Source organism: Gallinula chloropus, assembly GCF_964237585.1.
Source record: "Gallinula chloropus genome assembly, chromosome: Z".
NCBI lineage: Eukaryota > Metazoa > Chordata > Aves > Gruiformes > Rallidae > Gallinula > Gallinula chloropus.
In genome coordinates, this window is record NC_140089.1 from 50,263,174 (window position 1) to 50,276,898 (window position 13,725).

At 36.8% G+C, this 13,725-nt stretch overlaps 1 protein-coding gene across 1 annotated transcript in view; it reads left to right on the forward strand.

Annotated features, from left to right (window-relative positions):
- Window positions 1-299: 299 nt before the first annotated feature.
- CHD1 (chromodomain helicase DNA binding protein 1) overlaps window positions 300-13,725 on the forward strand; it is a gene marked incomplete at its 5' end in the record, with an annotated part of 50,958 nt that continues 37,532 nt past the window's right edge. Inside the window, one exon of the mRNA XM_084278415.1 lies at window positions 300-352. Within this exon, the coding sequence (XP_084134541.1) occupies window positions 300-352 (53 nt within the window). The remainder of the gene's footprint in view (window positions 353-13,725) is intronic.

Here is a 13,725-nt window from a genome sequence, read left to right on the forward strand (position 1 = left end):
ACACATGGAGCTATTTTTCAGTTAAAAACATGTCAAGCATGATGCGTCCTTTCAGTGTTAGTGAAAGACAAAGGGATTTTTGGTATCCTGTTAGTTACAAACATACTTTCAAATTGTGGTAATGTTTTTCCTTCGCTGTTTTAGGTATTCTGGGAGAAATCTTGAATACCCACAGAGAACACTAGAAAACTAGAAACACATCACCTGGAAAACATACAGAATACCAAGAAGTGGATTCTTGACATCCACCTTGTAATCTGAGTGGACCTCTATTTATCTTAAACTTACTAGTATTTACAATGAATGGGCACAGTGATGAAGAAAGTGTAAGAAACAGTAGTGGAGAGTCAAGGTAAGCACTTGCTCATTTCATTTACTTTTGGCTATGCGTTTATGCATTCTTCTGTATTTTGTTTACAAAAACTGGTTTGTTTTTGAACTTGGTTCCAGAGCTGCCTGGTTAGCGAGAGACCATAGGCAGAAGGACTGGATGTGCTTTCTTATAGGTGCTTAAGCAGCTTATTACGTTCACAGTGCTTCAAGTAAGAATTGTAATGTTCTTGTATATGTGTTACATAATAAAGCTTAAATAATAAAACTGCGTCATCATCCAACAGGACAATATTGCTCTTCTGAGAGGGGGTCAAAAGCTGAAACATTACATCAGAATTTTAAAGTAAAGGTGCTATCTATAAGTGCAAGGCACACACGTGTTGTATAAAATCCTACTTAGACCATCTCAGCAAGCTGTTAATTTAGTTTTTGATAAAGAGTACTTAATGATTCTTCTGTCTTTAGAGCTGCCAGAGCAGTATGATTGGGAGCTTTAACTTTGTATTTTCTGAAGTAAAAGTACAGTTTTCTAGCTATTTTTCAGTTAAATAGACCAGTCCTCTAATGTTGAATGCTAGTCTAGCGTGTGCAGAGTGTTCACATGCTTGCAAGAGCCTTATTAGATCCTTGTACCCATGCAGGATGACAGACAACTAGTATTGGTGGGATTAAGTTCTCTTTCTAGGGCAATGCTAAGTTAAAAAAGGTCCCTCTTGTACTAGAAAGCTTAGATTTCTAAACCTTGAAACATGGTGAATGCTGAAGACTTAAGAAGACAAAGTAAACTTTTATTTGCCTCTTTTCTAAGAGGTGGTTGACTGCGCTGTATGTCAGTCTACCCATCTGTCTCTGTGCCTTTCTTTTGGATCACAGCCTGTTGAACTCGTTAGCTGATTCCCTCAGTCAGAGGTCATAAAGAAAACTGTTCTGTGGACAGTATGGGAACTTCCAGTTGGATGGGTAGAAAGAGATTTAAATTACTGCCTCAAGTGAAGACGTGCAAGAAGAATATAATTGCCAGCAGATCAGGCAGCACATGCTGGCCGTTAGGCAGAGTGTGTAATGGAGTGGAAAGAAGGGAAAGAGAGAAATGTTCAGGTGACTTCAGGTGCAAATTACAAGGAAATAAATGAACAGTAAAACCAAAGAAACTTTAATAACTTTTGTGTGTTTTTATGTCAAGCTTCCTGTTATGCAAAGGAATATCCTAGAAAGATGGTAAGATTTCAATCTTGTGAATGATTTGATATTGTACTTTTTGAAGATACCTGCTTCCAATAAAGTTGATACTGTTTCAGTTAGCAAATAAATTTGGAGTTTCTTCTAGTAAGGGTCAAAATATTCCTGGATACTTAAAAAAATCCATCAAACCAAACTCAAAACCTTCTCAGATGAGAAAAGAAACATGAACAAATAAAATTATATGAGCAAGACTAATCTTGTGATCGGTAAGACCTCTAGTAAACGTGAACCTACCAGGGACACATCTTGTAATTTTGTGTGTGAATTTTATTAGCACTTGAAGCAAGCAATATTGCTAAAAATTATGTGGGAAAACTATTTCGTATTGAATTGTGATTGCCCATCACTACCAGTATATCAAAGTTAATTTAAAACCTGTAGCAATTTGAAAGCCTAAACCAGCTAAACGTCATAAATTTCCCAGCAACTTCATTAGAAGTAAGTATCAGGAGGATGCATCATACTCAAAACTTGATACTTGCCTGTGAGATGAGACTTTGTTCTTCATCTTAAATGTTCTACTGAACACACCTTAAATTTTAAACAAGTATTAGATGCTAAAAACTTTTTTTCCTGTACTTGTGTCAGTCAGCCTCATAGCCTAATTCACAGGCAGGTCTTGGAAAGCTTGTTTTCTTGTTTGCCATGAAATGTCAGGAAGCTGTTTTTGTAAATAGAAGGTAAAGGCTTTGCATTTTATACGTTGGAACCCTTCTCTGTTTAGCCTAGTTCTTTATTAAAATAATTACTGCAAATCAACTGTTCTACATATGGAATGTATTTATATGAATTGCCCATTTAGGGTTTTTTCTTTTTTTTTTTTTCTTTTAAGTTTCTAGAATTCTAGATATATTTTACTCGTGGGGTTGCCTTAGGGAGCTGAAACTGGACTTCTGAAGTGTTGCTGTACTTAGCCTTCACATCTGGAAATGTGAACTCTACAGAATGAAAGTAGAGATGACTAACAAAATGTCTTTACTAAACTGTTAGTGGTCCTGTTCCATTCAGAATGCTAGAGAAGGAAGTAGAACAAGGGAAGAAAGCAAGAATTGCTACTGGGAATAAATTGCAAAAGATGGTCAAATTCTCAGGAACTGGTATGAAAGAAGAGACAAAGGTGAATACAGTGATAATCTAAGCAGCAGAATTGGCAATAAGTACCAAAATTTTTTTGAAAATTTGTGTCACTTTACAAATTTACCATGAGTGCAGTAAAGCCATTTGATGTCTGGTGTAAAATTCTGTTGCTGTCATTCTGGAAAGGCAGTCTAGGTAACAGATAAATACAGGCCTGATGTAAGGGACCTGCCATCATTACTTCACAAAGTTTAGAAGCAGTGGATCAATGCTGGATTTACAAAAAAAGAGGCCTTTTTGATACTGCATTGTATTGCTTTATGGAAGCACCATGGCCTGCAGAAGTTGTGGGAAGGCTCTAGTGTTCTCAGCAGTAGGAGGAATAAAAAAGAGACTGATGGTAAACCTGTTTTATGCCCTGGTCAGCATTGTGGTAAGGAATTGTAGCTGACCTTTCTTCTCTGGTACTGTTTTGTGAAGGTGAATTATTTTTGAAGTGTGTGAAAGAAACATCCAACTTGCCATACTTCTCCACTCCTTTTCAGCATTGCCTCTAATCCGGTAGATAAGTAGAAAATTTTCCCTTGCTGCAGATGTTGAGTCTGAAGTTTCTTTTGGAAAAGTGCACCTCTTGTATTTTCATGGTTGAATAACTGGCTGCACACTTTTGACTTCCCTTGCTCATTTCACCAACCTCTGAAGCTATAAATCAGCACTAGAACCAAGCATGATAGTAAACTAGCATAAACACTACTAACTTGAATCTTATTGCTTGATGTTCTGATTCCTATGTAATAATTACAGTGGAGTCTACTCTCAGGCTTCTTACTTGAATTACTACTCTGGAGTATTTTTAAACAAGTCAAGGTAAAATATCACAGATACCCTTCATATGGACAGCAAGTGAGTACAGACACAAAAACTTTATAGCAGTACCCTGGGAATCTCTCTGTAGTGTTATTGAAGGCATGCTTGCAAACTTAAATATGAGTAAATACTTTCCAGTTAGTAATAAGAAAGCTTAATCAGCAAGGAAGGGCAGTTACACCTGAACTGCAAGACAAGCTCCAGGTAGGCCAGGGACTGCAGAAGTGAGACACCAGTGCTAATTGAATAACTATCTGATTTCCCATCTCTTTGCTCTCCTTATGTTTCTTGTAGAACTAGGTAGAGAGGACTAGAGTAAACCTTCATCCTCTGTAAAAGCAGGTGTGCTTAGTGGAACTTAACTGGAAAGTGTAGGGCTGGAATGTATTGTTCTCCTGCTTCTTTTCAGTAAGCAGCTGCTTACACCAAAGACTTAAATCATCCTTTACACACTTGAAAGCTGGTATTAATAGAAGATAGTAATTTCAGTAGCTTTAATTTGCTTTGTGGTTTGAGTAGTCTGTAGACCACAAGTAAGTATATAAGTAAAGACAAACAGACTCTGTCAGTAGGCTTCAGTTTCCTATATAAATTCATATCTTCTATAGGAGGTAAAAAAGATTAATTAAAAACTATGACTTTAGGTTCTCATTTTCAAAAAGTTTAAGTTGGGTGTTGAGAGATTCCTCGAGCATATTTGCAGAGTTACTCCCATGTACTGGCTTCTTTTTTGGCAGAAGTTTAATAGATAATAAAAGTGTGTGTAAATAGCAGGAGAGAGAATATACATAAAACTTAATATGAAGGTATATACTTAGATGTTAATGGACAGGAATTCTTTGATCAACAAAAGTACCTGAATGGTAAAGGAAACTGTTGGTAGAACTTCTGTGAAAGGCTTGTAGGAGGTAAATCAGCTCTTCACTTCCATTAGAAGTATTTGGTTAATAAATTCCTATCAGGAGTAATCTCTTGCAGAATTAAGTATACTAAAGGATAGTAAGGTATCCCAATCCAAGTTAAATCTGTTTGCTTTTCTTTGGAAGAGTTCAGATAGATGTATCAAAATGCAAGTGGTTTTTGCCTTGAAACCTTTCTAACTGAAAGAAGAAATGATAAATTCATGATACAGCTTTCATTCTGCATATGGTCTCTAGTTTGACACTTGGTTCCAGTCTTTGCCTAACCTAGCTGGCAAATACTTGATCCCTATATTTTAGATTTACTTCCACCATTCTTAGAATTGCAATTTTTTTAGCTGATAGGAGCTTTTCACATTCCTCAGGACAGAAGTTTTATGATACAGGCAGTGTGCATACACCAGACATAGTCAGGTGTGGCACCTCAAGTGTGGGATTTTTTTGTTTGGTTGGTTGGTTTGCTGTTGGTTTTGTTTTTTTTTTTTTCAAATTCCATTTAATACTTTTTTTTGCTGGTGATCTACTGGGAGCTTCTGGTAAAGACATTTGTGTTGCCCCTGGAACAAGCTGCATATTGAAGCATGGTGGGGAGAATAGTAAACCCAAGCACTGATACCTCCTGTGTGTGAAGGATTGCTAGAACTTATTTGTGCTCTTTAAATGTGTGAGTTGTGGCTCTAAAACAATAACCTGCGTTGTGGTTCATCGATTCATGGAAGTTGATAGATGATCAGTGGTGTTTTGATACTTTTGCTTTTGAGGAAATTCATAGCAGTGACAGCAGATACAGTTAGCAGGACTGGAAATGCAATGCATCTCTTAAGTTGTTAGCTCGTTATCAGGAAAAGCTGAGAACAGGAAATAACACTTGATAGCCTGAACTTTATATTTTTTGTTCCCTCTGTTTTTACTGGTGGAAATAAATAAGGTAAATATTCCTTATGTATCTAAATTGGTAAATAGTTAAGATTCCTTTAAAACACTTACACAGCATTTCCCTAAACAACTTACTTGTTTGAAGTGACTAGTATGTGGCATCTGTTAATTCTGCACATTTTGTATGGGCTTTTCATATTGCAGTGCTTGCTTTCCTTGAACTTCTGCTTCATTTTAAAAACAAACCCTCCAAGCCCAGAAAAACCAAAACAGGCTGCTTTGCAAAGACTGTGAAGAAAGTAATCTCTTTTTTTTTTTTTTTTTTTGCATGTGTTGAACTTTATTTTGCTCAAGTTGGTTCTCCTTGCTGCTCTTAGAGGATTCTTAACCTGATGAATGCACTTGAAATCAGTGGTGATAAATTTTCTTCTCTTGGACCCATTACTAACATAGACCTTATAGAAGAGTCTAAATAGTCAGTTCTCTTGCAGTGTGACTTGTGTAGTTTTCCATTTTAGGATTTCTTTTCCTACTGCCTTGTGTAATTTAGCAGATTGTTTCTCATTGTGTGATCCTGTTGGGGCACCTTGTTTTAAATGGTAAGCTAGTGAAGCTGAGTTCAAGGCATTTGAAGAGAACTAATGTAATGTAATTGTGACAGTTACTTGCTTTTCATCTGTTTCAGTGATCTCTTTCTTCAGGAGTGTCATCTCCCCAAATAGATATTAGGGGAAGTTGTTTAGAGGGAGTGGTGAGGTGTTGGAACAGGCTGCCCAGAGAGGTGGTCGGTGCCCTATCCCTGGAGGTGTTCAAGACCAGGCTGGAGGTCGGTGGCCCTGCCTGTGGCAGGGGGTTGGAGCTCTATGATCCTTGGGGTCCCTTCCAACCCAGACCATTCTATGATTCTATGATTTGCACAGATATTTATTTGAAGGGCGGTGGGTAGTGTGCTTGAAAAATTAAGAGAATCATAGAATCATAGAGGGGAAAAACAAATGTGAAAAATTATCTCCTTTGGTACTTTCATTAAGATAAGTTGCTTTTCTTTGAAGATAGTAAATAATTACTGCATTCAGGCATACATTTATCTTTTATATCTAGAGAGTATTCAGAGACAGTGTTTGTCAAAAAGAACAGAGAAATTGCTTTGTGTGAAACTTCATATTTGACATGTGATGCTGTACAAATGCAACTACTTGGCTCGAGGGGCTAAGGGTGAGAGGATTTGGACTACACATCATGGACAGTTCTCTTTATAGACTTCAGCTCTGTCTGTTAATATGTGTGAAACTATAGTATTTTTCATGTAGAAATGCTATCCTGAGAAGACACTACTCATTTTTAGTATATACAGTTGCACATAGTAAACCATGCAACTGCAAGTTACTGATAGCTAGCTTTGTCATCGCTGTTGTTGTTTGTTTACAAGGTAGAGAAATAGTCTTGCTCCAACAGTACTGAAGAGATTATCATTATTGCTTTATCAGTCATGTTTGTTTCTATTGCCATGGTCTTCTGATACTTCACTGTTAAGTGCAGTCTTTGTTTAGTTTTGTGGAGTTTTTAAAGTTGAAAGAAGTGCATTGAATATAACGTAAGGTTGCCTAATCTAAGACCTTTTAATACATTATACTTGACTTATTTTTTCTTAAATAAGCAATATATGTAACTTGCTCAAAGCTGGAGGAGGGAAGAAGGCTTATGTAACACAGTCTTAGAAGGACTTAGAAAAGCAGGAATTTGATTTTGAGTAAAGGATTTAGGAGCCTAAAAGAGCAGAAATGGTTTTCAGTGGTTACAGTTACCAAATACTGTATTTCTGTATGTGTTATATTAATACCAGTTCTATTAGGTAGCTTAACTATCTTTCCCAGCTGCTTTAGCCTACACTTCCTATTCTAATCTTGATAATCGTGTTTATCGTTTCTGTTGACATTTGGTTTCTTGGAAGCTCATTCACTGGTGAAGAAGGTGGGAAAACAAGCAAAGTTATACCACAAAGTAGACAGCAATACAAGACCAAAGCAAAGGGAAGACATGATGTGACTTGGTGAAATAGGGTAAATTTGATAAACACAGGTGAATAGTTAACTGAGGATGAAGTCTTGCTTGCTGACTGTTTCTCTGATTATGTTTAAGAGACTTTTCTACCAGAACTGCTGAAAGAAGAAGGTAGGCTCCAGCTTTGGATTGTCATCCAGAGGGGCTATCTTGATTCTATTCAGAAGGGGTAATGGAAAGAAAGGAAGGTACCAATTTATGCTAGCTGCTTGAACATGGCAGAGATTTCCCTCCCCAGTTTCAATCAGGATTTTTTTTGAAGAATGAGAAAAGATACAGATGCACAGGGAAAAGGCTGGATAAGTTGTATCCAAACCGTCTGTTACTCTGTTACTCTATATTGGGTGCATGGTGGGCATGGTCTCTGCTTTTGCCTTCTGCTGAACTGTTTCCAGTAAAAGCCTCTTAAGCAAAAGCAATTACTCTGGCAGGAAGAGAAGTGGCAAGAAATAAAGTACTTTGCCTCTCCTTTTCTGCAAGGGGAGCTCTGAAGAACAGGGGACCAAAATATCTCTTAATGAGATAATATTTATATAACTAGACATTAGAGAGCAGGTGACAGGTAATGGTGAAAATATATCTTTGGTTGAAGAAGTACTTTTTGCATCCTATCACTGGAGATACCAGAAACTCGGTAATTAGTAGTGCTAGTTTAATTGACTTATTTTGTGGATTCTGTGGTGCAGCTTTGTGCTAATGGGCATTACTCATTGCAAGAAAGGTTACTCAATTATGGACCCTAGTTTGGCTGTATCACACTATTACTTAAAGCTTTTGCTGAAAATGAATTGCTTATAGACTATCCCTTAAAATGCAGGGAAAAGTAAAGAACTTACTGTGCAAAGGAGGAAAAAGGTGACTAAGGATGGTCACTACTTCATAGCTATTATCTTTCTGAAATTGTTTTAACATCTATATTACAGAACTTTTAATGCAAGCAAACTGCTATCAGATAGGGTTTTCTTGTCTTTTTCTAATGCAATATTTTTAAATGTCAAATTTTGGTGTACTGTGAAATGCTGGCACTTATCATTTGGTTTGTAATGGTAGCTTTCATTATTTACTGATTACAGAAAGTATACTTTTTTCTTAGATTGTATCTCCTTTTCTTTCCCACTGCAAGAATGACTAAACCATTTCTGTAATTCTCTCAAGCTGATTATTATTGATTTTGCCTTAGTATATCTGGCTGTTAAGGTATCCATTTCAACCGACCAAATGAATGACATCTGAGCCACTGGAAATTCTTATGAATCTTCTGCACCCTGTATTTTTTTCCTGTGAACTTCAGGAATGCATGCAAATATATTTTAGAAACTGGCAAACAAGCTGTCTAAATACTAGTGATGCCAGTAGACACTGTAGTGTAATAGGAGCTCTTCATGTTGTTGCCCTTCTTCTTGGTCATGCTCCATGTGAGAGCAGAGAAGGTATCATGCCACACAGTAGTTTAGGCGTTTGGAAGAATGACTTGCAGTATGTTATAATGAACGTGTGTGTGCTAAAATTGAAAACTACCACCCCCCTTTTTTAAAATTTGAAGTCTATTTATTATTTTTCTAAATTCTCTGTTGATTTGCTCTGTTTTATATCAGTTTATACATGCCTTAAGGTAGTACTGCCAGTTGACTCTTGGTTGTTTGTTCCACTTCATCAATGCTTTAGAATGATTTTGATGACAGGTTATTTTAAAAAGCTGAATCTGGTCCATCTGTGGATGGTGGATTGGAGAGAGCAATAATAAGAGCACCAGAGGTTCTTCAAGAAGGCTTAACAACAAATTAATGTATTGGTGAGGACTGAGAGTGTTTTTGAGATTTGGTAGCTTATGCTACTGCCTTGTACCATTGTTTGAATTCTGTGAAAATGGCTGAAGATAGAAGTAGTTAAAAGGAAACTTGTAAGTGATGAGGAGGTGGCAGCTGTAGTTTTCTTTTTGAATGTGTGTGTGTGTGTAAATGCATTTTCTTTTTTTAAATCCATCTTTACTCTTGGGGTTAGCATCTAGCCTATTAAGATTTAAGCTGAATTACTCATGGGGAAGAGAGTCATATGTAATTGCATGAAAGGAATTACAGTTTTTTATTTTTTCATTGTTAATGAACACTTAATGCTTAATTTGTGGGTTTTTTGTTGGTGTGTTTTTTCCCAAAAAAATATCTGCTAATGAGCATGCTTTTTTTCACAAAAAAAGGTCAGAAAATCTGGAACACCTTTTTTTTTTTTCTTACTTTAAAAAAGACCAAAACCCCCAGAGCTCAACAGAAACTAGTCTTCCAGTTCAACAGTGCTTTTAAGCAGTGAACCTTTCCTGATAGGAAATATCTTTACACTTACTGCCCATCCTATTGCAAAGTATTGTAAAAAATGTTACAATTTCATAGACTTTTTCATAAAATTTATCATATCTGTGACATCCTTTCACACTTTGCACACTTCTGGCTGTAGATTCTTTGCTGCAGTAGTTTGGTTGGTGCGGTTGAATCTCATGTGTGGTGCTATCTCTGTTGCCTTTACCAGAATCAGTTTTTTATTCCCATCAAAGCAGCCACACTTGCATAGTTTTCCATAAAACTTTGTTTTTAATTAAGTAAATCATTTACTGTTGAGATCGTATCTCCTCTGGTACATCTTCCCTTTAGTGGCTTTCAGAAAGGTAGTTCTGAATCTAGCAAATATTCTAAGTTGGGATGTGTTAACATGTTAGAAGCATCTCTCCTTTCCATCTGTAGAGCAAACCTTCTACAGGGCATGATTTGTTCTAATGCTTGTGTCTTCACATATCCACCAGTGCTTCCTGTGTGTCTTTCAACAGTGTTTGCCAGTAAAGAAAGGTGTTTTGGTTTGTCACAATTGCTTTTCCATGCCTTATTTTAGCCCTTTTTAGAGCAGCAAGAAGTAAATTTTCCAATGGCATGTGGCTTTTTTTTTTTTTGTTCTTTGGTCTTAGGTAGAAGAACCCTCAAAAGAGGTCTTCAAACATTTATAGTAAGTTTATGGAAATTCTGTGAAGTATGGGATTTGGGTATAGCTTGACTTGAACCATTGCTGGAAAAAGCCACATTTGTGTCTGTTTTGGATGGTGAGTTTTAGAATGTCTTGCTTATTGGATTGGTTTCATAATAGATTGACAATGTAGCTGATGAAGAATTTGTACTAGAAGTGTCCACTCTGCTATTTTCTTTTTGTTTGCATTCACTGTATTACTGTTACTGTCAGCCCATTTTTTCTTTGTAGGGATCTTTAAACCATTTCTCCATTTTTGACAGTTTGTTTAAAACTTAAGAAATATAATTCATAAATAAATCAGGCCAGAAGCAAATTGCAGTATGTTGCAGTGCACAGAAAAGGTGTGGAGAGCTGATTGCTCCAGTGTCACCCCTCTCCATTGTGGAATGCACACTTTTCCCATGTGAGACGGAGAGACACAGAACCCTCAGACATACAGGCTGAGTAAAATTGCCATTGGCAATCTCTATATATTAAATGCTTATGAAGTAAGGAGGGGGGAGGGTGTTGTTTCTTTGGGTGTTTGTTTTTTTTTTTTGGGGGGGGGGGTTGGAGACATTAAATCTAAATGTAAGTTCCAATATTTTCTTTACATACCCCCATGAGTTGTCTTGTGCACACTCCTGAGTGTGTGCATCCCTCCTTGGAAACCACTGCCTTCCTGTGCCAGTAGTGTTGCCTTGACAATGAAATATGAGGGTGGGAGGGGAGGTAGCTGCAGTCTTTCATGAACACCTTAGGGCAAATGCTACTCCTAAAAGATTGGCCCCTTAAGGGATGGTAAATCCTTTAGTTAAATCCTCAAATTCCTCACATTAGCAGATATATGGATTGTCTTTCTCACTAGGGAGCCTGTCTTAGAGTGTGAAATCCTGAGGTAGGGTGACTCTGGGTTGTGCTTGTGAGAATAACTCATTGTTACATAGTGTCTAGGTCAGTGCTACATGTGAAACAAACAAACAAAAAAAAAGCTATGTACAAATAACTTTCAATTCCCACTGGCTCCCACAGTTTACATCTGCAGAGGCAATGTGCTAGAAAGTTTTTTTTCTGGATGTTGACTTGATACTGCGTAGCAAACTGCTGGTATCTATGCTGAACAGAAGTTGAAACTGAAAACACTGGTACAGCAGTTTTTCAGAAGACTTGATTTTCAGTAGCTCATTTTTTCATTATGGACACTGCTTAAGAGACATGGCTGGAAGATGCCACAGAAACATAATGCTTTTCCATTTGATGTGAGAGGAAAGGTATGTTAATACTTGTTTATCCAAGGGAGTCTTTGCATATTTTGGAGCCTTTCTTGATTTTTAGAGAAAGTTAGATAGGATTATGTTTTTACTTTATTGCTGCTGCTTTCTTAGAAGGATTATTTAAAAAAAAAATAAGGTGCTCCTTTATATCAGGAATTGATTGGTAGTCTGGCAAATTTATAATCTGGTGTGATGATGGTCTAAAAGTAAGAAAAGAAACAGTAGTGTGTTCTTTCTGTCTGCCTTGTAGATACATAACTTTAGAGATAATTTAAAAATATGGTTTAGGCTGAAAATTTCCAGTCAATTTCTGTTTGTGTAGCTAGTCCTGTTAAGCAACTTTGTGTTATGGGGTTTGGTTTTTTGTTGTTTGGCTGGGTTTTTTACGGTGTTGATACTAGAAGGTTAGGTTTTTTTGAAAGCAGAGACAGGGGTTTTGGTAGGGGGAATGGTTGAACCAAGTCCCTTATTTAGCCTTTTCATGATGACACCTATGTTAGTATAAAATGTCTTGAAATTAGCTAGTAATGAGTTTTTCTTAAAAAAAAAAAAGTTTGATATGACAATATATTCGTGTCACATGTTGGGAAAAGCAAGGGCATAGTCTGCTTCCAGAAGTGTGTGATAGTTTGATCTTGTTAGAAACATGTTCTCTTGGGTCTTTGACAGCAGTGATGTAACATGATAGAAATACCCATTTAATCTCTATTTTGAAAAAGTTTTTTTATTTTGAGAACTGAGCACTTAACCTGTAGCTGTTACTTTATGGTATGTGTATGGTGTGCACATTGAACTATGTGCTGTTCCAGCTGTTGGGGAGTTACAGGTATTGCATGCCATGCAGTGCTGCTTATTACTGTCTCGGTGATGTGCAGTGTGTCTTCATTGCATGTTTTTATGCAGAACTTACTTATGTCTTGCTTTATTTCCTATGTCCTTTGCCCACAAGAGCTTTAGGATTGGCTTGTAGCACTGTCTTTGTAGGTGTTTTGCCTCCAAGTCAGTGTCCTGCTGAAACTCAGGTTGAACAGTGGTAAAACACAATGAAATAAACATGTGTTGCTGTTCTTCAGAGCTTATCCTGAACAGGGAAGTTCTTCAAAATTCAGAAACAGTGACAACTGTTACCTTACCTTTTTTTAAAAAAAAGAAACTGTAGTTGCATCAAAACCTCTTGGAAGGAGCAAGTCATGCATGAGGAGATACACAAATAGAAACAGTGTATTAGATTCACACATAGGTATTAATTTGGATGATTAAAGTTGAAGTAGGCTCTGCCCAACATAGGCTAATTATGTGTGCTTGAACCCTTACACTGTTTTTTTTAACTAGTTAACTTCAAACTCTTTGTAGGTATACATTTTAGCAAGTCTTTGCTGTTCTCCTAGGTTTAAAATTACTTGTTGCTACTGGGTTTTTTTTCCCTATTTCCTTGTGTCTGTGGGATAAAAAAGTTTAGTAAGACATAACCCTTAAACTTTATTGTCCTGATTTTTCTGTTTTGTGTACCAATTAACTGCTTAGACTATGGTACTGGTTGTGCATTGTCTTTCAGTCATAGTGTCATTAGGGCAGTCCTCAATGAGTTGTGAATTTTATTATTTTTTGTTCTTGTTTCTTGTAAATTCCCTTCTCTCTTACACCATCACTTTTAGGTCTACCAGGAGGTTTGTTTTGTAGTCATGAATTCATCAGTAATATGGGTGGATATTGACTTAAAGATCTTTACTGTTGTCAGATGTTATTATTAGTTGATAACACAGTTGTATTAGTCTGCTTTTGTCCACATCAGGCCAATTTATTGTGAGAAGTGGGGTTTATGAAATAGCTCTTATTTTGCTGGTCCTGCTCGTAAGACTAATGATATTTCACTTGCAGACTCCCAGCTTTGTTGAGAACAGGTTGGCAACATAAGGAATCTATGTGAATTTTTCCGAATGTTGCACATTGAATGGTCCACATCCCTTGACCATCTTATATCTTCATAAAGAAAAAGATTTTGAATTGATTGCTTTTTTTGGTATCCAATCCCAGAGCCTCTTACATCATCTACTAGACTTTTTTTTTCTTTCCTATTTTAATGCCTT